Consider the following 27,316-nt stretch of genomic DNA (forward strand, 5'->3'; position numbering starts at 1 on the left):
GGAGTCGAATCAGAGCTGTAGCTGCTGGCCTACGCCAGAGCCACAGCAATGCCAGATCCTTAACCCACTGAGCGAGGCCAGGGATCAGACCTGCAAGCTCATGGTTCCTAGCCGGATTTGTTTCCACTGCACCACGATGGGAACTCCCACACACACACATTTTTGAAGAATAAGACTTTAACTGCTTTATCACTATGTAGTCTAGCAACATAAAATCCATATGGACCAGAGCCTGTTTTTCCATTTTTCTGGCAGAAGGGAAAAAAAATTAGTATTCCTATTGCAATCCTTTTTTCTCTTGAGAAAATTATGAAACATTTAATTCAAAAATTTGACCCACCAATGAGCTTTATCAATTCAACATTTTACCTTATTTAATCTTTAAAAATGTGTACAGCAAAAATTATCACAACCTTGTAAATCAACTGTATTTCAATAAAACTTCAAAAAAATTTTTAAATAAAAATGTAATACTACAAATTCAGCTGAATCCTTCTGAATATTCTGCTCAATCCCATTTCCCTCTCTCCATCCCAGGAGTAACCAAAACTCAAAACTGCTGTTCATCATTGCCATGTCATATGTTCTTAGCTATACATGTAGCGACATGTTTTTGAATATTTTAAACTTTATATAAAGTATATTGTATTCCTGCTCTTTTCACTCAACATCTTTTGACTATCACATCCAGACAAGAAGCTCTAATTCAGTCATATTCACTGCTATACAGTATCATACATATGAATATACTGCAACTTACCTATTCTTTCTGTGGACATACAGATTGTTTCCAATGTTTTCCTATTACATTAAATAGGAATAAATGCTGCAATAAACAGTTATGTCTCTTTTTAAATGGACAGGGAACCTTGATCAGAGTCAAGTTTATCAGTTTTTGTTTTGATTTAGCAAATATAATTCCTAGGTGGCAGTATAAACTTTCATCAGGAGGCATATAACTATTTCTGGTGCTTCTCTCTCTTCTGTAACATCAGCAGCATTGGTGATCATCAGGGGTTGCAAAATGTTAATATTCTAATTCTTCCATTCTTTCCTAATTTATTACCTGGACTATTATTCCTCTAAGGAGCAACTTCTCTATATATACCATTGGGTTACCAACTGTTCCTTCAGAAGGAACTTAGTGATAATTCCTTTAGAAATAACTACTAGTAAGGAAAGGCAAGATAAATGTTTCTTTCCCTTTATTTACCAATTTTCAAAATAAGTCTGTTCCCTAGAATCCTCCAGAGAACCAACAAGGTTTTTAAAAAAATTTTTTTTATTATGAACTTATTGACATAAACTTACTTGATATTCTTAATTATAATTATCACTCTCTCACCAAAGCTCAAACTTTCTCATTTTGAGGCATGATAGCCTCCTCTACTGGCTAACAAATCCTTTCAATATGACATCCTGTAGTCTTTCTTGATTTCTAGCACAATACAACAGTTAAAGCTTATTTTGTACATTTCCTGCCCAAGATTTGAGATCAGCCATCTTTGTAATGGGTCTGGCCATTTTAGACTGAAATAGTATCTGGAGACCACAATCTGAGGCTAAGGGTGCCCAAGACATGGATGGCTATAACTTTTTTTCAATATTGAACTACACAGTATAGTAAGGAAATAAGAAAATGTTTAAAGACGGAAAAGGAAGGGAACTGCCACTTGCAGACAGTAGTACTGACTATATGGAAACAACAGAGTCCACAGGGACTCTTAGAACCAAGTTCAGTAATGTTGCTAGGCAAATAAACAGACAAGAATCTGTCATATTTCCATATACCTATGACATAAGTATTAAAATTTTTAAAGCATACTATTTATGATAGGAACAAGAGCTCCAAAGAACCCATGAAGAAATTTCCCCAAAGATGTGTTAAGATCTTATGGGGAATACTGTAAAACTTTAGAGAACCTAAGGAAGTGGTATGCTATACTATACTATATTAATAGTAAAGGAAAGACTGTTAATGGCAGGTCAGGAAAGGAAATGGGAAGAAACAGAAACAGAACACATGCATGTCCAGCCTGAAGAAGGCCCCCAGGCTACTACTGTCCTGAGAAAATATGGATCCAGTGTTGCCAGGTCCTCTGACTTTCTAAGATAGACCAGAAATCCAGATTGCTATGAGAAGTTCTTTGATTTTCCTACATTGGAGGCAAATTCAAAACACACTTGTGAAAGAATTTGGGCCCCAAGCCACCAGTTTCTACTCCTACATCTACCCACTGCATCAGATGCTCCAACTTTATTTCCGGGCTGTGTTTAAGCCAGACATGTGAAAGGTTACAAAACCTATAGGAAATCTATCATACTTTTGTTGTAAAAATGTTGAGGATATTATCTCTTGCATTATTAACAGACTCCTAAATAAAAGACCCACGTAAGAACATCTCTTTTAGAATTCAGTGCTTTTTCAAAAATTTTATTTGCTGTCCCTGAGGAAATGGTAAAATGAGTAATGACTGACAGGTTTTTAAGAACAAAACATAAATGTTTAACATTTATTAATTCACTTAACTTTCAGAATAACCATACGAAGTAATATTAGGATTGTCCCCATTTTATGTATGAGGGAAAAGAGGCAAGAAAGGTTAAGGATCTCACTCAAACACACACAGACAGTAAAGTAACAAAGCCAGAATTCACATCGAGGCCATCTGGTTCCTGTAGTTGTGCTCTTAAATTCTAGTAATAACTGTATTTTTTTTCTTGCATGACCTGCCTCACCAACAGCAACTACACTGGCTTTGTGTTCTGAATTCTTCCTTCTCCTAGCTCTTACTTTCTACCATTTTTCCTCTTTTAAAATATGCAAGTAATATACACTATCTCAAATCCTTTACACACACCAAGGGCTAAAAATTTGGATAATGAATTAATGAACTTAATGCAAATAGCTATTTATAGATTTACACACAAAGAATGAATAGGTTTTAGGGTTATACTAAGTTGAGTTCTAACCCTTTCCCTAATATTTATGAGGTATGTAAATTTAAAGTCACTTAAACTCTGAATTTCAGTTTCCTCATCTGTACTATAAGGATATTATTACCTACCTGACAGGTTGTATCATAAAATTTAAATAAGACTTTTTAAATATGGTTTCTAGAAATGTTTAAATTATATATCTGGCTCATACTTTATTTCTATGAGACAGCATATGCTAAGATATGCAGTAAAAAAAAAGAAACAGGTGAAATTAGTTTTAATAATATATTTTATTTAACCCAATATATCTAAAATATTATTTCAACATATAATCAACATAAAAATTATATTAGCTATTTTACATCTTTTGCTTGTACTGAAGCTTCTAAATACAGTATGCATTTTATACTTACAGCACATCTCAACTTGTACACTACATATCCACCAAATATTTGAACTATATTAAGATCTCACAAAATTTACAATTGATAAAATATCCACATATCCAAGTTGTCTAAAACATATTTAAAAGATTTTCAATAACTGCATCAAGGCCCCCCCAAATTTATTTTCCTTATTATTGACCTCACTTGAACTAGCCACATTTCCAAAGACCAACGGCTACACAGCTAGTGGCTATCACAGTGAACAGCACAAGTCTAACAAATAAAATGCAATTAAAGGTTAGCTGTTTTTACACATAATTAAATGAAAATGGCACTATGATTCACAGACGCAGGCAAGAGAACCTCAACACAAACCTTTTTATGGGTATATTATAAAGGCAATTCCAATGGGCAGGATACCAAAAAACTGATATGGATAAGGTTGTGACTTATTTAAATAGAGGAAATAGAATAAAGGCCTTAAAATTATGATTCCTATTCCCACTTTCAAAAAATCTTTTTTTTTTGTCTTTGTTGTTGTTGTTGTTGTTATTGTTGTTGTTGTTGTTGTTGCTATTTCTTGGGCCGCTCCCACGGCATATGGAGGTTCCCAGGCTAGGGGCTGAATCGGAGCTGTAGCCACCGGCCTACGCCAGAGCCACAGCAACGCGGGATCCGAGCCACCGCTGCAACCTACACCACAGTTCACGGCAACACCGGATCATTAACCCACTGAGCAAGGGCAGGGACCGAACCTGCAACCTCATGGTTCCTAGTCAGATTCGTTAACCGCTGCGCCACGACAGGAACTCCTTTTTTTTTTTTCAAAAAATCTTTATTTTTTGTATCAAAATTTTAAGTTTCCTTGAATATTAACTCTCCATCTAACACTTAAATGTTTTATCTAATTATGTTCCCCCAAAATGCCACCTAGATAGACCTAGAATGCATATTTTATTTAAACATGTTAATAGAAATGAACCTTAGAAACACACATAGAGAAAGCTCTTTTACAAAATGAAATATCACCAAAGTCTTAAACCTATCCAACAACTTTAAATTCAAGAGTTTGTCTTTAAAGAACTCCCTTTGGATCTTTAAATCTACTGTTTCCATGATGTTAACGAGTAATCTCTGAGTGGAAAATTTAAGAGGCTTCCCCTCACTTGACTAACCTAATGTGTCTTCTCAAAATTAACCAAAAAGATAGGAGTTCCCGTTGCGGCTCAGTGGTTAACGAATGTGACTAGGAACCATGAGGTTGTGGGTTCGATCCCTGACCTTGCTCAGTGGGTTGAGGATCCGGCATTGCCGTGAGCTGTGGTGTAGGTTGCAGGCAGACGTGGCTCGGATCTCGTGTTGCTGTGGCTCTGGCATAGGCCGGTGGCTACAGCTCCGATTAGACCCCTAACCTGGGAAACTCCATATGCCAAGAGAGCGGCCCCAGAAAAGGCACAAAGACCCCCTCAAAAAAAAAAAAATTAACCAACAAGAACATATGAACATCTATTTGCTTTATACTAATTATGTCACGTGCTATAAGAATAACCACCTAAATCAATTTCTGATATGGTAAAAGCATATAACATGTTTATTTATAGGAGACAGCTGTTGTTTTTGCCTGCCTAGTATCTAGTCTTCCTTTCTGCTGATATTAACAGCTCACTTTTCCTCTGGAGAATTAATGCTCTCCCACTCGCAATCATTATTTCAAGAGGCTGATCTCATTCCCAGCTCCAAAATGAGCATAAAAGTAAGCAAGTCAGCCTGGTAAGATTCAATCCCATTACTTTTCTGTTTTATCTCAGGAATGGGGAAATCCTCTTCCACTGAAGTTACTGAGCTGAAGAGAAGATAAACTGATGCACATTCTTTTAATTTTGCAGTCTTTTCCTAAAGAAGACTATTTAGCATACAATTCCTTTTTTTTTTTTTTTTTGGTCTTTTTGTCATTTCTTGGGCAGCTCCCGTGGCATATGGAGGTTCCCAGGCTAGGGGTCTAATTGGACCTGTTGCCACCAGCCTATACCAGAGCCACAGCAACACGGGATCCAAGCCACGTCTGTCTGCAACCTACACCACAGCTCACGCCAACGTCGGATCCTTAACCCATTGAACAAGGTCAGGGATCAAACCTGCAACCTCATGGTTCCTAGTCAGATTCGTTAACCACTGAGCCACGACATCAACTCCTAGCATACAATTCTTAAGAGTAATAAAATCTAATAGCATTAATAAGAATTATAAACCCATTATACCCTTCTCTGTGACTCAACCCCCCTTACCATGTATAAAAGTGGAAAAAAGAAAGCACTAATCAAGAATACCATGCACATACTAGCTGTATCAAATCGTATGTGTTTGTGTGTGCAAGAGACTCAACAGGCAGACTTGCACTGTGGTTGTAATCATCATGGAATAAGGTAATCAGGACAAAATCCTGAAATGCCATTATCTGGCAACCACCTAATTTCTTTTACTTAAAAACACCTCTCATGAGTGTTTCTTCTTATAAATATCATGCACTGAGAAAATAATTAAAAATATATTTAGCAAACTTTTCTTAAATATTCACTCATTATAGTCCAGGCCATATGACAGAATAATCATAATCTACTCATTAATCCTGGTTAATCTTCAAATTCACTGCCACCATCAAGACATACTCTAATCCACATGAACAAGGAATTCCCTATGGAATGGACAACTGATGGCAATATCATGCCTTCCCAGGTCTGCAGCTTTCTCTCTCAATTCTATCCTCAGTTCCCCAATAATCAAACTACAAGGACATCAAAAGCATCTGTCCTCCTTGACAGGAAACACTACAGTCCCTGACCTACTGACATTCAAACAAGAGTACCCCTGCTAGATGAAGTCTCAGCCCAGCCTACCTGTCCAAAGTGAGCAGGGTAGCCCAGCATGTGCATATACAGTAATTTTGCCACGTTCCGACACCGGTACGTATTGTCTTCTTCTCTAAAAGATGACCGGATTGCAGCACATTCTTTCTGGATCATTTCTCGTTCTTCGGCTTGGGTTCGGGCTGTCCGGATGGTCCGGATCAGCTCCCGCAACCTGATGGGGGCTGGCATCCTCTGGATATGGAAAGACATTAAATAAAAATGTTCACATTTTTTACTACCAAAACCATTCACACAACTTTCCACACACATTTCTGATTTTAAGAATTTAAGACTTGCTAAGTCCAGTAATACTAAGCTTCAGCAAAGCTATTACATACAAACCCCTCAATTCTTTAAATTTCTGGAAAGAACACAAAAATTTTTTAAATTAACTAAAGCAAAATAATATATAGAATATACCAATGATGTAAAGCCCATCACTAATATAAAAATAACTTAGGAACTAACTCCACTCAAATTTTCTTTTTTTTTTTTTTTTGCTCTTTAGAGCCACACATGCAGCATATGGAAGTTCCCAGGCTAGGGGTGAGATCGGAGCTGCAGCTGCTGGCCTACACAACAAGCCAGCAAATCGAAATCTAAGCTGTGCCCCTAAGCCACACTACCAGCTCACAGCAACACCGGATCCTTATCCCACTGAGCGGAGCCAGAAATTAAACCTGCATCCTCATGGATACTGTCGGATTTGTTACCACTGAGCCACAATGGAAACTCCCCAACTCAAATCTTTAGCCAATCTTAAATTAATAAGGAAAGGCCTATGTCTAATCTTAAAGAAGATAAGATATTTTCTGTTCAACTCTAGTTAAACTCAACACAGCTCAACAAAGTATCAGATGAATACTGAATATGACCACAATCAAAGCTCAACTCAGAGCTCCCTTGCAACAAGCACAGTGGGCAGCTCCTTAGCTGTGGCATAGGTTCCCCTGGCCAGAGGAACTTCATATGCCGAGGATGCGGCCAAAAAAGAAAAAAAAAACAAAAACAAAAGCTCAACTCAACAAAATGAGAGATTAGGAGAAAAGACCAATTATCAGATTTAACACCTTTCCAAGAAATATAATCATCTCAGGACACAAGGTACTCTTTAAAAATGTGATGAGGAAAAAAAATAATAAACCCATTGCAGAAGATAAAACTGTCTGTTGACTAAAAAAAGAAAATATGTATACAACCTAAAAGTTGAGAATTATGTTGTATTTAAGGCATTGCAAAGACTTTAATCCAGGAGACAGCCTTTCAGATAGCTCTGAGGGACTGTCCCCAAAAGGTAAGGGAGGAGTCAGGATATACTAAAGATTTTACTGGGAAAAAAAAACCACACACACACACACACACACACACACACACACACAGAGATAAATATGAAAAGATGACTGCTGGAGCTTCCACTGTGGCACAAGGGTAACAGGGGCATCTCTGCAGCACCAGGATGCAGGTTTGATCCCAGGCCTGGCACGGTGGGTTAAAGGATCCAGCATTGCTACAGCTGCCCTATAGGTCACAACCATGGCTGGGATCTGATCCCTGGCCCAGGAACTCCAAGTGCCACAGGGTGGCCAAAGAAAGAAAAAGGGAAAAAAAAAATGACTACGAATCCCAAAAGCCGACAACTCACGTAAATAATCTTAGAGCTTTTCTATGTATGGGAAGAGTTTGGGCTTACTTGAAATCATATCTTTGATATTCATCTTAACTATCTAGGACCAGTATCCTGTTTTTCTCCACCCAGAATTCCCCTCAAGGTATACCATTGTGAATTGCTGCAGTGGCTGGTGGCTTTATAGCAGTAACATCTTTTGTTTACTGAGATGGCAAGTGACATTTTTTGTTCAGAGCTATTAGTGTCATATTCTCATAAATTTTTTTTTTTAACAATTAATAGTACCAGGAGTTCCTGTCGTGGCTCAATGGTTAACGAATCAGACTAGGAACCATGAGGTTGCAGGTTCGGTCCCTGGCCTTGCTCAGTGGGTTAAGGATCCAGCGTTGCCGTGAGCTGTGGTGTAGGTCACGGACACGGCTCAGATCCCTGTTGCTGCGGCTCTGGCGTAGGCCGGCTGCTATAGCTCTGATTAGACCCTTAGCCTGGGAACCTCATTATGCCACAGGTGTGGCCCAAGAAAAGACAAAAAAACAAAATAATAATAATAATAATTAATAATAAGAGGGCCTATAAAAGACAAAACAATTATGAAAAAGGAGTTCCCATCATGGCTCAGTGGTAAGGAGCCTGACTAGTGTGCATGAGGATGTGGATTCAATCCCTAACCTCACTCACTAGGTTAAGGATCCAGAGCTACTATGAGCTGTGATGTAGGTCACAAATGCAGCTCAGATACTGCGTTGTTGTGGCTGTGGCTGTGGCTGTGGCGTAGGCCAGTAGCTATAGCTCTGATTCTGCCCTGGGAAATTCTATATGCCAAGGGTGAAACCCTAAAAAGCAAAAAAAAAAAAAAAAAAAAAGAAGAAGAAGTAAAGAAAAAAAAATAAAAATGGAAGAATTTGCTCTACCTAATTTTAAGAAATACTACAAAGCTACATTAATCAGTACTGTGTGGAACTGAATTTAAGGACAGACTTAGAGAATAACGAGCAAAACAGAAAGTTTAGGAACATACATATGTATGTTCAATTGATTTTCAACGAAGGGGCCAAGGTTATTCAATAGGAGAAAGGGTAATCTTTCAACAAATGACACTGGCACAACTGGATATCTACATGAAAGAAGAAAATTAACCCTGGACCTTAACCTCACACAGTATACAAAAATTAACTCAAAATGGGATACAAGTGGGAGTTCTCATCGTGACTCAGCAGAAATGAACCTCCATATGCTGAGGGCACGACCTACACAGCAAAAAAAGAAATGGACACAAGAGGAAGTCTTTGGGAATGTGGGTTAAATAGAGATTTTATACACAGGCACAAGATAAATAAGATTTTTTTTTTTTTTTTTTTTTTTTGCTTTTCAGGGCCACACGTACAGCATATGGAAGTTCCCAGGCTAGGGGTTCAACTGGAGCTGCAGCTGCTGGTCTACACCACAGCCACAGGAGCAGCAGATCCAAGCTGCATCTGTGACCTACACCACAGCTCATGGCAACGCTAGACCCTTAACCCACTGAGTGAGGCCAGGTTTCAAACCAGCATCCTCACAGATTACTGCTGAGCCACAACAGGAACTTCTAAATTGGACTTTGTAAAAATGTTTAACTTTTGCCCTTTAAAAGATGTCATTATGGGAGTTCCTGTCGTGGCTCAGTGGTTAATGAATCCGACTAAGAACCATGAGGTTGCAGGTTCAATCCCTGGCCTTGCTCAGTGGGTTAGGGATCCGGCGTTGCTGTGAGCTGCGTGGCTCGGATTCCACGTTGCTGTGGCTCTAGCAGAGGTCAGTGGCTACAGCTCCGATTAGACCCCTAGCCTGGGAACTTCCATATGCTGCCAGAGCGGCCCAAGAAATAGCAAAAAGACAAAAAAAAAAGTCATTATGAAAATAAGGCAAGGCACAGAAAGAGAAAAAATACCATTCCTATCTTACAAAGGACTTGTATTCAGAATATAATTTTACAATTCAATAATAAAACATTCTTATTTTAAAATGGGGGAAAAGGAGTTCCCATTGTGGCTCCAAGCGTTAAGAACCTGACATAGTTTCCATGAGGATGAGGGTCTAATCGCGGGCCTTGCTCAAGGATTACTGCTGCTAATCACAAACAGACATGTCAAGTTAATGATTTTAGTGCTTTTTTATGTATGGAAAGATGCAAGACTTTGAGTTTATTGAAATAATTCCTCTGAGGTACATCTTAACTGTCTAAAGCCAGAATCCAATTTTTCTCCATCCAGAACTCGCTTCAGGAAGCACCATTTGGTGCCTGCAGTGGCTAATGGTTGATGGTGGGCAACACTCTTTGTTTACTGAAAACAGGCAGGCAACATTTTTTTTTTTTTTGTCCACATAGGCATGAATGAAAAATAAAAGTTTATTTACATAGTAAAGAATTTTGGTATATTTCAGAATACATTCTAAGATCAAAACTAAACAAAAAGTTCTGGTTCCAGTGAAGATGGAATAAACAACACTCCATGGAGATTCCTGCCTCTCTCTCCCTCCATTTGCAACTATAAATTCTGAACAAAATACATGCCCCAGCTAGCTGAGGGCTGTGAAAAGTCAGTGACAGTGAGCAGACTGGAGAAAGAAAGCAGAATTAGAAATTCCATCAAATTGGCAAGAAGTTATCACTTTCCTCCAGCACTACCCAGCCTGGACCCAAGGGCAGCCCAAAACCCACAAGTGCACACTGGGTACAGAGAAAAAACTCTTAAGAAAAAACCTATTTCTGGCTCAAAAAGCAAAAAAAGGAAGAGGAAGATAAAGGACAAAGGAGGAAATTCTGTTTTGTTTTGTTTTTCTTCCCTCTACCCTGCCCCTAGGCAATACTGCAAAGGTGATGGCTGTGGCAGAAGAGCAATGGCAGCAGCAATGGCAGTAAGAGCAAGGCAGGCATCTAAAAAGTGGAGAAGGCACGCAGGTTAGATCCCTGGCCTCTCTTGGTGGGTGGAGGATCCGGCGTTGCTGTGAGCTGTGGTGTAGGTCACATCTGGCTCAGATCCCACATTGCTATGGCTGTGGTGTGGGCCGGCGGCTACAGCTCCGATTCCACCCCTAGCCTGGGAACTTCCATATGTCGCAGGTGCGGCCCCCCAAAAAAAGACACAGACACACAAAAACTTTTAAAAAGTGGGGAAGGCGAACTCCTCTCTGACCAGAGGAGCTGTAATCCTAAAGGCATGGAGTAAAACACTCTCTACCCTCCCACTGCTTGATAAAAGAGTGAATTCACCACAAATATACAACAATCCTAACTGCAAACATACCTGACAACAGCGCTAAAAACATAAGGAAAAAATTACAGATACAGGAGTTCCTGTTGTGGCTGAGGAGAAACGAACCAGACTAGTGTCTAGGAGGATGAGAGTTCGAACCTCACTCAGTGCTTGGAAGATATGGCATTGCCGTGAGCTGTGGTATAGGTCCCAGTTGCAGCTCTGATTCTGCATTGTTGTGGCTGTACTATAGGCCAACAGCTATGGCTCCAATTCGACCCCTGGCCTGGGAACATCCGAATGCCCTGGGTGAGGCTCTAAAAAGACAAAAAAAAAAAAAAAAAAAAATTACAGGAGTTCCCGTCATGGCGCAGTGGTTAACGAATCCGACTAGGAACCATGAGGTTGCGGGTTCGGTCCCTGCCCTTGCTCAGTGGGTTAACGATCCGGCGTTGCCGTGAGCTGTGGTGTAGGTTGCAGACGCGGCTCGGATCCTGCGTTGCTGTGGCTCTGGCATAGGCCAGGGGCTACAGCTCTGATTCGACCCCTAGCCTGGGAACCTCCATATGCTGAGGGAGCGGCCCAAAGAAATAGCAAAAAAAAAAAAAAAAAAAAAAAAAATTACAGATACGAAAGGAAAAATAAACCCCTCAATTACAGTTGGAGACTTCAACATGCTCTCTAAGTAAAGGATTTAACTATAGAGAGCATCAGCAAGAATATAAAAGATCTGAATGCCATCATCATCTAACTGAATCTAACCAACGTTTACAGAAGACCCCAAGCAAGAGAAATTTTCCTGAGCCAAAACAAAACAAACAGAGTTAATAAACTTAAATGAATGGAAATCATACAAAGTATGCTCTCTGTCCATAATGGAGTTAAACTACAAATCAATAACAGAAAACTAACTGGAAAACTCTCCATGTACTTCGAAATTAAATAACAGACTGCCAAATAATCAATGGATTCCATGGGTGAGAGAGGAAATATCAAGGGAAATCAGTAAATATACTGAACAAAAATATAAACACACAAAATAGAGGTATACACTAAAGCAGCATGTAGCAGGAAATGTATAACATTAAATGCTTGTACCAGAACAAAAAGAACATCTGAACAATCTAAAAATCTAAGCTATTACTTTAAGAAACTAGAAAAAGGAGTTCCCACTGTGGGCAACAGGATCGGCAGTGTCTTAGAAGCACTGGGAGGCAGGCTCAATCCCCAGCCCAGCACAGCAGGTTAAGGATCCACTGTTGCTGCAGCTGCAGCTTAAGTCACAACTGTGGCTCAGATCTGATTCCTGGCCCGGGGGAGGCCAAAAAAGGGGTTAAAAAAGAAAAACACTAGAAAAAGAGCAAAATAAACCCGAAAGAACTAGGAAAAAAGCAAGCAATTATTGTTTTTAAAAAAAGAAAGAAATTAAAAACAAAAAAACAGATCCAGTCAATGACACCAAAGACTAGTTCTTTTTTTTTTTTGTCTTTTTTGCTATTTCTTGGGCCGCTCCTGCGGCATATGGAGGTTCCCAGGCTAGGGGTTGAATCGGAGCTGTAGCCACCAGCCTACACCAGAGCCACAGCAACGCGGGATCCAAGCCGCGTCTGCAACCTACACCACAGCTCACAGCAACGCCGGATCGTTAACCCACTGAGCAAGGGCAGGGATTGAACCCGCAACCTCATGGTTCCTAGTCGGATTCGTTAACCACTGCACCACGACGGGAACTCCCCCAAGACTAGTTCTTCAGAAAGATCAATGAAATTGATACCTCTGGCCAGACAATAAAAGAGAAACAATACAAATTAGCAATACCAGGAATGAAAGAGGGGATATATCACCACAAACAGTAAAAGGATAACTAGGTAATACTATAAACAACTCAATGCACATCACAATTGGACATCCACAAGCAAAAATAAACAAAAACACTGAAATTCAACCTAAATCTCACATCTTATTAACAAAAAATGGACCATTGATCTAAATGTAAAATACAATACGTTTCCATTGTGGCGCAGCAGATTAAGAACTGATATAGTGCCCGTGAGGATGTGACCTGGCCTCGCACAGTGGTTTAAGGATCCAGAAATGCCACAAGCTGCAGTGCAGGTCGCAGATGCGGCTCAGATCCAGTGTTGCTCTGACTGTGGCACAGGCTGGCAGCTACAGCTCCATTTCAATCCCCAGCCAGGAATTTCCACATGCCATAGGTGTGGGGAAGGAAGGGAGGAAGGAAGGAAGGAGAAAACAAAAAGACAGGCACAATCATGCTATTGTACATGGAATGGATGGTCAGTGGGGACCTGCTGAATAGCGCAGGAAATTCTACTCAATATTCTGTAATAACCTATATGGGAAAAGAATCTGAAAAAAATGGATATGTATAACTGGATCACATTGTTGGATAGCAGAAATAATTATGACATTGTAAGTCAACTATACTTCAGTAAAATTTAAAAAGACAAGTTATAGACTGGGTTATTTGCAAATTACATATCAACAAAAGACATGTATCCCAAACATAAAAAGAACTCTCAAAACACAACAATTAAGGGGTTCCTGTTATGGCTTAGTAGTAACGAACCCAATTAGTACCCATGAGGACACGGGTTCAACCCCGGCCTTCCTTAGTGGGTTGAGGATCCAGAGTGGCCATTAGCTGTGGTGTAGGTCGAAGACTCAGCTCAAATCCCAAGTTGCTGTGGCTATGGTGTAGGCTGGCAGCTACAGCTCCGATTCGACCTCTAGCCTGAGAACTTCCATACACCTCAGATCCAAAAAAGGTTAACACTGAACCCTTATTTAAGGGATGGCTGAAAGAAGGTCTCACGTGAGAGATGAAGTCATTTTCTTTGTTAATAAAGTAGGGATGGGACCTCTGGGGAAGAGGAAACTAAAAAGGGCTCTATTGAGCTAAACCATAAAGGTATCATGCTGTCCAGAAAGGAGTTCCTGAGTGGCAGGCTGAAAGACAGTGCCTTCCAAACACAGGCAGGTCAGAAAGGTTGCTGTTAAGCTACATCCCTTTTGGACTTCTAAACAGGGGAACTGAGACTGAAAGAAAGCATGCTTTAAATATGTGGAGGGGACACAACAAATCTTTGGGAACTTGTATTTCTCTTTATTTCTATCTTACATATATAAGAAAAATGTATTCAAAAAATTTCAGTCATTTCAAATCATGAAAAAGAGAAAAACAAAAAATCTGTGTCTATATTTTGCCCAAAGCACTGAAAGGAAGGAGACATACCTCAGGAACTATGCCTTGGGAGTAGTAGCAATTAAAATAAAAGAGAAGTGGAAAGAAAAATTATTTGGGTACAGGATTGGGTTGAGTAAACTAGTGTTTCCTCTTGCCTCCTCCCCAAGTATTCTCACATTAATAAACCTTGGAGATCATGGCTTTCTAGTCTTTTTTTTTTTTTTTTTTTGGCCAAGCCCACAGCATGCCAGAGCCTTAACCCACTGAGCCACAAGAGAACTCCTGGTTTTGCATTCTGAAAGATTTTAGTGGCAAAGTTCTTAAATCTTTCAAATATATACTCTTAAAAACATACTAAATATTCCTCAGTTTCTATAAAGAACAGAACATATTTAAGAGAAACGTTAGAGCTGAAATGATCAAAGATCCTAATAATCAATGACTACTGTCAGCCAAGCAACTGAGGACAAGCCATCTGATTTCTCCAAGTCTCTGTTCCATTAAGTGAAAAATGAGGGTATAAAATCAGCTTAAAAAAAAAAATCTATGAGAACAAATATTTGATGGTCGCATTACATACCATCCTACCATAAAAGTATAATTCTTTTGGAGTTCCCACTGTGGAGCAATGGGATTGGTGGTGTCTTGGAAGTGCTGGATGCAGTTTCACTGGGATGGTAGGTTCAGGATTCGGCGTTGCCGCAGCTGTCACTTAGGTAGAAACTGTGGCTCAGATCAGATCCTGCGCCCAGGAACTCCATATGCCACGGGGGCAGCAAAAAAAAGAAACAACAAATAAATAAAAGTATCATTCTTTATAAATCATATGTAGTCCCTTCACGTGACTGCTTGTACAGTCAAGTAGTTCTACAGAAGGACGATATAATTTTTTAAAATTTTTTTATTTTTATCGTTCTTCTTTTTTAGGGCCACACCTGTGGCATATGGACGTTCCCAGGGTAGGGGTTGAATTGGAGCTCCAGCTGCCAGCCTACACCACAGCCACAGCAACAGCTGGATCCGAGCCACATGTGCGACCTATACCGAAGCTCACAGCAATGCCAGATCCTTAACCCACTGAGCGGTGCCAGGGATCAAACCAGCATCCTCACGGCTACCAGTCGGGTTGGTTACAACTGAGCTAACAAAAGCAACTTTCAAGGACAAAAATGAATATGCCAACCTTCAATAAGGAGCAAACATATCATATCATACACTGTACTTAACTGAAATACAGCCATTAAGTTTGAGAATCCTGAATTCAGAAAGCAACAGAAGCAAGGTCTTTAATCAGAAAATGAGGGAAAAAAAACTTTATAACACTTCAGAGCCCATCAGACTACAGTTATAAAACAGAAAATACAAATTACAAAAAGCATCAACATAAGCATCGTTTAAATCCATTTCAAAACAGAAAGGGAGAATTTAAAAAATATGGAGTGAGAAGTTAGCTTCATGCACCTCTTCTTTTTCCTCCTTGTTCAATTAGTCACACTACCCCCACTGATGACCTAAGTTTCCTTGTTACAAGGAAACACGTTATACCAGAAAGCACTAATCATTCATTCGACAAATATTTGCTGAGCATTCTCTATGCCAGACATTGCAATAGGTACTGGGAACTGGCAAGGACATGGTCTCTATCCTTGAGAACCCAAAGTCAATTAAGAAAAACAGATTTTTTAATTCCAGCCACATAACAATATGAGGCAGAAACTGCTAATCAATGACAGAACAGGAAATTATATTTATGGTAAGCCAAATTTTGTCATGGCCAAACTAACTCAATATAGTTATGTTTTTTCTTTTGTGAAATTAAGTGATTTCTGAATCAGCCCAACAATTCCAAAATCCCATACAGGAAAAGAATTGTAGCAGAGTACCAATACACAATTACTAAATTTTAGAAAGGTAATTAGAACTAGAAGACATGGGAGTTCTCACTGTGGCACCGCAAAAATGAATCCAACTAAGAACCATGAGGTTGCGGGTTCAATCCCTGGCCCCGCTCAGTGGGTTAAGGATCCGGTGTTGCCATGAGCTGCGGTGTAGGTTGCAGACACGGCTTGGATACTGTGTTGCTGTGGCTGTGGCATAGGCTGGCAGCTACAGCTCTGATTAGACCCCTAGTCCTGGAACCTCCATAAGCCATGGGTGCAGCCCTAAAAGGACAAAAGACCAAAAAAAAAAAAAAAAAGAACAGGTAAAATTCTTAGCAAAATGCCTGGCATACCATAAGCACTAAACAAACATTAGCCATAATGCTGAATATATGAACAACTTATCCTTGCATAAATTAATTCTGATCCAAAACAAGTTGCAGAAAGATACACAATATTAATATTTATAAAGATTTAAAACATGTGAAAGTATCTTATTTTTTTAAAAAGCCACACCTGCAGCATATGGAAGTTCCTGGCGTAGGGGTTGAATTGGAGCTGCAGCTGAGGCGTATGCCACAGCCACTGCAACAATGGATCTGAGCTGCATCCTCCACCTACGCTGCAGCTTGCGGCAACACCGGATCCTTAGCCCACTGAGTGAGGCCAGGGACCAAACCCTATCCTCACAAAGACAAGGCCAGGTCCTTAACCTGCTGAGCCACAACAGAAACTCCTGAAAGTACCTATTCTTTAGATGTGATACAAAAATGTGTATCTGAATCACTTTGCTGTACACCTGAAATATTGTAAATCCACTATATTTCAATTTAAAAAATGTAGTAAGAAGAGCTCTCATCGTGGTGCAGCGGAAACGAATCCGACTAGGAACCATGATGTTGCAGGTTTGATCCCTGGCCTCACTCAGTAGGTTAAGGATCCGGCGTTGCCATGAGCTGTGGTGTAGGTCACAGACGCGGCTCGGATCTGGTGATGCTGAGGCTCTGGCGTAGGCTGGCAGCTGTGGCTCTGATTGGACCCCTATTCTGGGAAACTCCATATGCTGCAGTGTGGCCCTGAAAAGACAAAAAGACAAAAAAAAAAAGTACTAAGAGAATAAGAACATGCATGTGAAAGATAACAGTCAAATCCAACACAGCGACACACTGGGGAGGGAGTGGAATATGACAGGGGACAGTGAGACACAGGAACTGTCAGCTATATTGATGTTTTATTTCTTAGACTAGGTAGCAGGTAAGTAAATACTTATTGTTTTCCATATATTTTATATCTGAAATATTTCTAAAAATTAGATTCAAATACATCTAACCAATGTAGTGAACGTCAGACTACAAAACCTACTTGCTTGTATTACAATATTGAGGATTTCCCTACTTTTTCAAAGTTTTTACATGCTTTTCAAAATACCCAAAAAATACAAGATTCCTTAAAATAACCACCTAACATAAATAACAATAACAAACTCTATCCCTTAAAAAAAAAACTGGTAAGAATATAAGGTATAGTAATGACTCAGTTATACAGAACACAGCTGAGAGTTCAAAACACATTTTTATAATCTTGTGCAGCCAAAAGAAAGCATCTCACATCAACACACGTCTTACACAGAACATCTACTTTACTCTATTTGTACGTTCTTATTCAGCTTGTTCCAGAATAGAGCAAATTAAAAAACTGAAGGGGAAAGTGAAGAAGGTAGAAGCTAGGATAGAGAAGCTGTTTTAGGGAAGGATACTGATGGTAGTTAAAATGTCACCTAAAGGCAAGGGAAGAAATAAAAATGGTGGTAAAACAAATAAAACCTGTACATAACAAAAACAAGCATTCAAAACAGTAGCAAGATTAATAAATTCTAGAGATCTGATATCACAACACTGTCTCTATACAATACTTTATAGTGCAACTGAAAATTTATCAAGAAAACAGATCTTGAAACCATTAAAAAAAAAAAAAGACAACCTAATACGGAATGGGAGAAAATAGTTTCAAACAATGCAACTGACAAGGGCTTAATCTCTAAAATATACAAACAACTTATACAACTCAACAACAAAAAAATCCAACAGCCCAATTAAAAAATGGACAGAAGACCTGAATAGGCATTTTCTCCAAAGAAGATATACAGATGACCTACAGGCACATGAAAAAATGCTCAATATCACTAATTATTAGAGAAATGCAAATCAAAATTTCTATGAGGTACCTACCACCTCACACTGGTCAGAATGACCATCATGAACAAATCAACAAATAACATATGCTGGAGAGGGTGTGGAAAAAGGGAACCCTCCTACAGTGTTGGTGGGAATGTAAATTGGTACAATCACTATGGAAAACAGTATGGATTATCTCAGAAAACTAAATAAAGAACTACCTTATGACCCCGCAATCCCACTCTTGGGCATATATTCAGACAAAACTTTCCTTGAAAAAGATACATGCACTGCTATGCTCACTGCAGCACTATTCACAATAGCCAAGACTTGGAAACAACCTAACTGTCCATCAACAGGTGAATGGATTAAAAAGATGCGTTATACATACACAATGAAATACTACTCAGCCATAAAAAAGAACAAAATAATGCCATCTGCAGCATCATGGATGGAACTAGAGATTCTCATACTAAGTGAAATAAGCCAGAAAAAGAAAGACAAACACCATATGCTATCTTTTATATCTGGAATCTAATATATGGCACAAATGAACCTTTCCACAAAAAAGAAACTCATGGACTTGGAAAACAGACTTGTGGTTGCCAAGGAGGAGGGGGAGAGAGTGGGATGGAATGGGAGTCTGGGGTTAATAGATGCAAACTATTGCATTTGGAGTAGATAAGCAATGAGATCCTGCTATACCACACAGGAAACTACATCTAGTCACTTGTGATGGAACATGATGAAGGATAATGTGCAGAAAAGAATGTATATATGTATGTGACTGGATCACTCTGCTGTACAGTAGAAACTGACAGAACACTGTAAACCGACTACAATGGAAAAAATAAAAATCATCAAAATAAAAATAAAAAATGAAGTTTGTGCTCTTACTTTATAGATTTCTATACTATTAAAAGTTTTTAAGGAGTTCCCATCATGGCGAAGCAGAAACAAATCCAACTAGGAACCATGAGGTTTCGGGTTCGATCCCTGGCCTCGCTCAATAGGTTGAGGATCTGGGGGTCAAGGATCCAGCATTGCCATGTAGGCTGGCAGCAACAGCTCCGATTAGACCCCTAGCCTGGGAACCTCCACATGCCACAAGTGTGGCCCTAAAAAGACAAAAGACGAAAAAAAAAAAAAAAAAAAGCTTTTAAAATGATTACTCAAAATGGAAAAGATCAAATCACCAGTAAATCTGCCTTAGACTTCCACAGTAATTACCTTAATTTACAACTTTAAAAAAAATCCAAAATTAAAACATATAGCTTACACACTCACAGAGCATAGCAGTCTGAGGCTACTTAGTGTACTAGCAAAAAGCATTCAATACCCTCAAAGTCCTAAGAATATTAACAAATTACAAACAGTACCCAAATTAGTTTGTTGTTTGGTTTGTTTTTTTTTTCAGGGCTGCATCCACAGCACATGGAGGTTCCCAGACTAAGGGACTAATGGGAGCTACAGCTGCCGGCCTACACGACAGCCACAGCCAAGGGAGATCCGAGCCACATCTGTGACCTACACCACAGCTCACGGCAATGCTGGATCCTTGACCCACTGAGCAAGGCCAGGGATTGAACCCACCACCTCATGGTTCCTAGTTGGATTCGTTTCCGCTGCACCAGGACAGGAACTCCCCTTACTTAGTTTTTATAAGACCCTGCTTCATCAAGAAATGATTCAAAAAGATCACCATTTTACATTTAAGGCAGAAGGCAGGAAAAAAACGAAACAAAATTATATCCTAACTCTTCAAATTATATACATTAAACGTGCTATATGTGCAATTTTTTGGTATATCTCAATAAAGCTACTTAAAAAATAAAGATAGAAAGTCCATTAAAATAAAACTGTACCTGTGGAACACCCAATTTTTTTTTTTATTTTGTTTTGTTTTTTGTCTTTTTGCCATTTTGGGGGGCCGCTTCCACGGCATATGGAGGTTCCCAGGATAGGGGTCTAATTGGAGCTGTAGCTGCCGGCCTACACCACAGCCACAGCAATGCGGGATCCGAGCTGCATCTGCGACCTACACCACGGCTCACGGCAACGCCAGATCCTTAACCCACTGAGCAAGGCCAGGGATTGAACCCGCAACCTCATGGTTCCTAGTCAGATTTGTTAACCACTGTGCCACGACGGGAACTCCCCCAATTTCTAAAAATTATATAGTTAAGACACTGTCCATTCTTATTGATTTAACTACCTGAGTTATTAAAGACAGACAGATATGTGTAAGTCTATTATCATGATTTCGTTTCTGTCAATTTTTCCTTTTATATCTAACCACTTATATTTACTATTTCAATGGTTTTATTCAACACTTACATGTTCATGTGTTTTCTATTTATGTTCTTGTACATGCTTATCAAAACAAAAATGTTCCTCTTTGGCATCTTTTAGGACACTTATTAGGACAAAATGGAAAGGCAACACAGAAAAATTAAAAATCTGACTTGTTGAGGTACAGGGACTGTGGATAAATGTATTCTATTTCATTAATTGTTATTTGAGAAATAATAGTGAAAATCCAGAGGGGAAAAGTGTGAAATTAATTTTAGAAAAATTTCTATCCAACATGGTTAAACAAAATTAGGTTTTGGAGCTTAAACTAAGTTAGATTACTTTACATACCCAAAGTAATCAAAATTACAAATGTTTCTTACAGGAAAGAAAAATTTTAAACAGTAAAAGAGACATACACACAAAAAAAATGACTGCGTATGTTCCAATTCTCCTAAATTTTTCCCCCAAGTGGAGAAAATCGTTATTTTCCAAAAATCTCTACAAATCTCTTTGGGGGACAAAGATTTTCCTCAACATCAAACCACCCCAAGCCACGATCATCTTTTTTTCTTTTAAATACCTATTTTCCCCACTCAAATATAAGCTCCCTAAAGCCTGATCCTTATTTGTTTTATTCATCCTTGTATTCCCCCTGCCGAAAAGAATAAGAACTCAATAAATACAGTACTTATTGAATTGTAAAGGCTAGAAGAGTCTTATCTAAAGAAAATATACTTGTCCTTTCCAAAGCATACAAAATAAAGTTCACAGCTGCTCACTAACAGCTTCGGCAAAGGTATCAGAACTCAGACCTGATCTCTATTCTACTCGGCTCAGTTCACGTTCTTACTAACTTGTGAGCTCTGAGGTGACAAGCCACAAAAAACACAGAAGCAAAAGGTTGGGGTTCCTGCTGCTATACGGTCCTTCTTCTAAACTTAAAAGTATTTGAGCTCTACATTGAAAAATAAATCTTACATTAAAAGCAATTTTCAATATTAAAATTATCTCCTTTTCTATCCACACACCTTACTTGAAGTCTTTCTTGCTAAACAATAAGAAATTAGATTTCATTTAACTTTACCACTAATAACTGTGTAACATCTAATGACAGTTTTTTAGGTATAGCTGAGACTGCTCAAGCGACCTAAGTTAGCAGTGGGCAAAACCTTCCCAAAGAAGTTACTGTACTTTCTCTCTCACATTCTCCATATGGCATATACTTTCATATCATGCTCCACATAGAACCTCTATTTCAGATTTTTATCTCACATGTATATCTGAATTGCTTTGTACATTTTTTAAATTATTTTTTCCTTTTAGGACCACACCTGCGGCACATGCAAACTCCCAGGCTGGGGGCTGAATTGGAACTGCAGCTGCCAGCCTACACCACACCCAGATCAACGCCAGATTCAAGCCTTATCTGTGACCCACGCTCCAGCAGCTCTGGGCAATGCTGGATTCTTAATCCACCGCTTGAGGCCAGGGATCAAACCCACATCATAATGGATGCTAGTCAGGTTCTTAAACTGCTGAGCCACAATGGGAACACCAAAATTAATTTACTGATTTATTTTTTTTGTCGTACCTGAGACAAGCGGAAGTTCCTGGGCCAGGGATTGAGTCCGCGCCACAGTAGTGACAATACCAAATCCTTAACCTGCTGAGCCACCAGGGCACTCCTATATTCTTTCTTTTTTTTTTTTTTTTTTGTCTTTTTGCTATTTCTTGGGCCACCCCTGCAGCATATGGAGGTTCCCAGGCTAGGGGTCGAATCGGAGCCATAGCCATCGGCCTACGTCAGAGCCACAGCAACACGGGATCCGAGCCGCATCTGCAACCTACACCGCAGCTCACGGCAACGCCGGATCGTTAACCCACTGAGCAAGGGCAGGGACCGAACCCGCAACCTCATGGTTCCTAGTCGGATTTGTTAACCACTGCGCCACAACAGGAACTCCTTTTTTTTTTTTTTTTTCTTCTTAATGTTTATGGCCACATCCAAAGCATTTGGAAGTTCCCAGGCCAGGGACTGAATCTGATCCACAACTGTGACAATGCCATATCTTTTAACCCACTGAGCTAGGCTGGGAAGCGAACTCCTGCCTCCACTGCACAGCTGCTGCAGTCAGATTCTTAACCCATTACAGAAACTTAGTACATTTAACACTTGAAAAATACTATGACCAAAATAATAAGAAAGCTTAATAGGAAGAAACTTAAACCAAATTGATTAACAGTATTATGCTTCAATGACTTTTTCTTTTTCAGGCTCCACCTAGAGCATATGGAAGTTCCTCGGCTAGGGGTCGAATTGGAGCTGCAGCTGAGGCCTATGCCACAGTCACAGCAACAGCAGATCCAAGCTGCATCTGCGACCCATCCCTCAGCTTGTGGCAACACTGGATCCTTAAGCCACTGGGCAAGGCCAGGGATCAAACCCACATCCTCAAGAAGATAACGTCAGGTCCTTAACCCAATGAGCCACAATGGGAACTCCTAACTATTACTTTCTAATATATCTTATTTTTTTAAACATTTTTTTTATTGTCTTTTTGCCATTTCTTGGGCCACTCCCTCGCGGCATATGGAGGTTCCCAGGCTAGGGGTTGAATCGGAGCTGTAGCTGCCAGCTTACGCCAGTGCCACAGCAACGCAGGATCCGAGCCGCGTCTGCGACCTACACCACAGCTCACGGCAACGCGGTATCCTTAACCCACTGAGCAAGGGCAGGGATCAAACCCACAACCTCATGGTTCCTAGTCGGATTCGTTAACCACTGCGCCACGACGGGAACTCCTCTAATATATCTTATAGGCACCACCTGTGATTAATCTGACATCTGAGTTTTTCCATTGTGTTTTTGTGGTTTTCTTTATTTTGGTGGAAAGGGGTGGGGAGGGGGAGGCTGAGGCAGTGCACATCTATTTCTCCTGTATGAAGAAATACGTTCAAAGAGGAGAAATGTTCTACAGAGTGAAGAAAGAGGAGAGACCAACATTAGTACATCATTGTTGGAATAAGAGAGATCAAACCTGGGGATAAGTATTTTGGTCTCTGGAGAGGCAAACACCATTGTGGGACAGGAATAGTTCTTTCATCAAGTTTCACCAAGGCCTAGATTGATGAAATACTCAAGACCATCCAACTTGTGTGTGTGTGTGTGTGTGTGTGTGTGTGTGAGTGTGTGTGTCTTTTTCCAGGGCCGAACCCACGGTATATGGGGGTTCCCAGGCTAGGGGTCTGTCTAATTGGAGCTGTAGCCACTGGCCTACGCCACAGCCACAGCAACACGGAATCTGAGCCATGTCTGCGACCTACACCACAGCTCATGGCAACGCATGATCCTTAACTCGCTGAGCAAGGCCAGGGATCAAAACCACAGCCTCATGGTTCCTAGTCCGATTCGTTAACCACTGAGCCACGAAACGAACTCCCATCCAACTTTTTTTTTTTTTTTTTTTGCTATTTCTTTGGGCCGCTCCCGCGGCATATGGAGGTTCCCAGGCTAGGGGTTGAATCGGAGCTGTAGCCGCTGGCCTACGCCAGAGCCACAGCAACGCGGGATCCGAACCGCGTCTGCAACCTACACCGCAGCTCACGGCAACGCCGGGTCGTTAACTCACTGAGCAAGGGCAGGGACCGAACCCGCAACCTCATGGTTCCTAGTCGGATTCGTTAACCACTGCGCCACGACGAGAACTCCCCATCCAACTTTTTATAAGCTCTGGTTTCATGCTCACAATGCCAACTTTGTGATTATTAATCATTTTCTCAAGTACCTTGCCTCCCAAATAGCTCCGTAAAAGCAACAGAGAGCCCAGGAAAGTAGATACAGGTAATTCAGTACAAAAGCATAGCCTCTTATCAATTACAACACTGTTATTCTAAATTACACATCAGTGAGTGTGATCAGGATGAATTATTCCTAGGTGAAATATTAAAATGGAACTTCTGGATCTTCAAGGCTCTAAGGCTGTGAAATGTGTGACCACATTAAGATACTACCACACCCTGTCTAGGCAGCCAGCTGGCATCTCTTTAAGAGGGCTTAAGCTCAATTCTCCTAAAATGCCATGGCATTACAGGAATCTTCTTTTATGTTTAATTATCCCTAACCAAAATTCACCAAAACTGAGATTTTAAAAATAGACTGTAAATGCCAATATGCCTCCTGAATAATTCAACTGCATTAAAACATATGAAAAGCAAAAAAAAAAGCCAAATAAACAATGACAGATGAACATGATCAACATCAAATTTAACAATAAAATAAAAATAAAAAGTAATTTTTTCACTCTCCTAAACCCTAATATTAGCAAAATTAGCCTAAAGGGCCCTCAATTATCAAAAATTGTCATTAAATTCTCCAAACAAAATCTTACTTTTTTAAGAAAGATATGCCCCCAAAGGATATAATAAATGTTAAGGGAGATTATCTATACCTAGTGAATATAGGTGTCTTTTTAACTTCTGTATATTTTCTGGTATCTTTCATATAACAAACATGCATAATTTGAGAAATAATTCTTGAAGATTCAACCAAATAAACAAAAACCACAAGGATAAATAAAGCAGAACTGTAAACTTTTAAATTAAAAAATGACATTATCTTAAAAGGACAGAGTCACAGTAACCTAATGGCATTTTTCCACAGAATGACATTAGAAAGTTATGAAAAGGAGTTCCCTGGTAGCCTAGCAGTTAAGGATCAGGCATTGTCACTTCTGTGGCCTGGGTTCGATCCTTTGCCCAGGAAATTCTGCATGTCAGGGGCACTGCCAAACAAACAAAAAATTTATGAAACAGTGATTCGATACTAAGATAAATTTTCCCAAGCATATTCTTCTTGAATCCAAACTGTGTTAATTTGGGACAGCAAAAAGGTGGCAGAGATAGGGACACTGGTCCATAGGAAATTAAAGACTCATTTTTAACCTACATTTTAACTGACATTAGTTAGAATTGTGGGAAGGTGGAGGGGAGAAATCCCACTGACAAGGATCAAAAACTAAAACATCTAGGAATTTTACAAATTTATCTTACTAAATTTAGCAAGACAATTGTATGAACTTGATGAAGACAATTATTACATCTATGCTACATCTACGAAACCTATGTCGAAGGACCTAAAACTAAAACAAGACCTCACTAAATGGAAATTCATTATAATATGGAAAAAATTATCATCATTAAGAAAGTCAGGGAGTTCCCGCCGTGGCACAGTGCTTAACGAATCCAACTAGGAACCATGAGGTTTCGGGTTCGGTCCCTGCCCTTGCTCTGTGGTTAACGATCCGGCATGGCCAAGAGCTGTGGTGTAGGTTGCAGACGCGGCTCGGATCCTGTGTTGCTGTGGCTCTGGCATAGGCCGGAGGCTACAGCTCCGATTGGACCCCTAGCCTGGGAACCTCCATATGCCGCGGGAGGGGCCCAAGAAATGGCAAAAAGACCGAAAAAAAAAAAAAAAGAAAAGAAAGAAAGAAAGTCAGGCCTGCCAACATTAACATATGAATATAGTGCCATTCCAAACATTGGGCTTCTTTGAGGTTTTCTGAAGTCAACAGAACTGTTTTCAAACAATACAGATATAAGAATGTTTAAGAACAGTCAAGGAGTTCGCATTGTGGCTCAGTGGTGACGAACCCAACTGGTATCCATGAGAATAAGGGTTCCATCCCTGGCCTCACTCAGTGGGTTGTGAATCTGGTGTTACTGAGGCATAGGCCAGCAGCTGCAGCTCCAATTTGACCCACAGCCTGGTAACCTCCATATGCCGCAGGTGAGGACCTAAAAAGAAAAAAAAAAGGCAAAAAAAATGGAAAAGTACAGTGACAGGATCTGTTCTTAACAGAGTGTAACTTTCTATAAAGCTATTATACTCAAAAAAAACAGTAAAATAATGATACAGGGAGAGTAAAACAGAACATCCAGAAATAGAGCGAACACATATATGAATTTAACGTATGATAAAGCAGCATTTAATTCATTGAGGAAAGGACATTTATTTACTCCGGACATAGCTGGCTCTCTACACAAAGGAAAACCATTTAAGACCCCTACTTCATCCCATATAAAAGTAAATTCCAGATTAAAAAACACATGTGTAAGTAAGATACCATAACATGTTCCTACAAAATAAGGAAAAAAACAACATAAAAGAAAAATGAACCAAAAACATGAACAATTCTCAGGAAAGGAAATCCAAATGGTCAAAAAACATATCAAAAAAGGCTAGCTCCAGCAATACTCAGGGAAATTAAAATTAAGACAAAACTGAGAAACCACTTATCAACTAGTAGACCAGCAAAAACTAAATTAAGTAATTACATCTAATGATGTGATGTTATGGAGATCCGACTGCTAGTGGAGGTAGAAATTACAACAACCTTCTTAGAGAGTAATCCAGCAATAATAACATTTAAAATATAATTCCTTTAACTCAGAAATCCCACCTTGGAGATTCTACTCTGTAGAAAAATAAAAGCATCAGCAAAGAAGGTAACATGCACAGGGACTTTTACTATATACAGCACTGTTTGTAGGGGAAAAAAATCTAGAAAATGCCTAAATATCCACAGGAAAAAAATGAATAAGTTATGTAGAGTACATCCATACTATAAGACATAATAGGGGAGGTCCCTGTTGTGGCTCAGCAGTACCA

General features: G+C 39.6%; 1 protein-coding gene across 2 annotated transcripts in view; it reads right to left on the reverse strand.

The window, feature by feature from the left end:
• AP1G1 (adaptor related protein complex 1 subunit gamma 1) overlaps window positions 1-27,316 on the reverse strand; it is an 89,978-nt gene that overhangs the window by 56,682 nt on the left and 5,980 nt on the right. For both annotated transcript variants that reach the window (XM_047788945.1, XM_047788946.1), the window contains exon 2: window positions 6,221-6,424. In XM_047788945.1, the coding sequence (XP_047644901.1) occupies window positions 6,221-6,421 (201 nt within the window). In that variant the 5' untranslated portion in view covers window positions 6,422-6,424. The remainder of the gene's footprint in view (window positions 1-6,220; window positions 6,425-27,316) is intronic.

Source organism: Phacochoerus africanus, chromosome 8 (assembly GCF_016906955.1).
Source record: "Phacochoerus africanus isolate WHEZ1 chromosome 8, ROS_Pafr_v1, whole genome shotgun sequence".
Classification (NCBI taxonomy): Eukaryota; Metazoa; Chordata; class Mammalia; order Artiodactyla; family Suidae; genus Phacochoerus; species Phacochoerus africanus.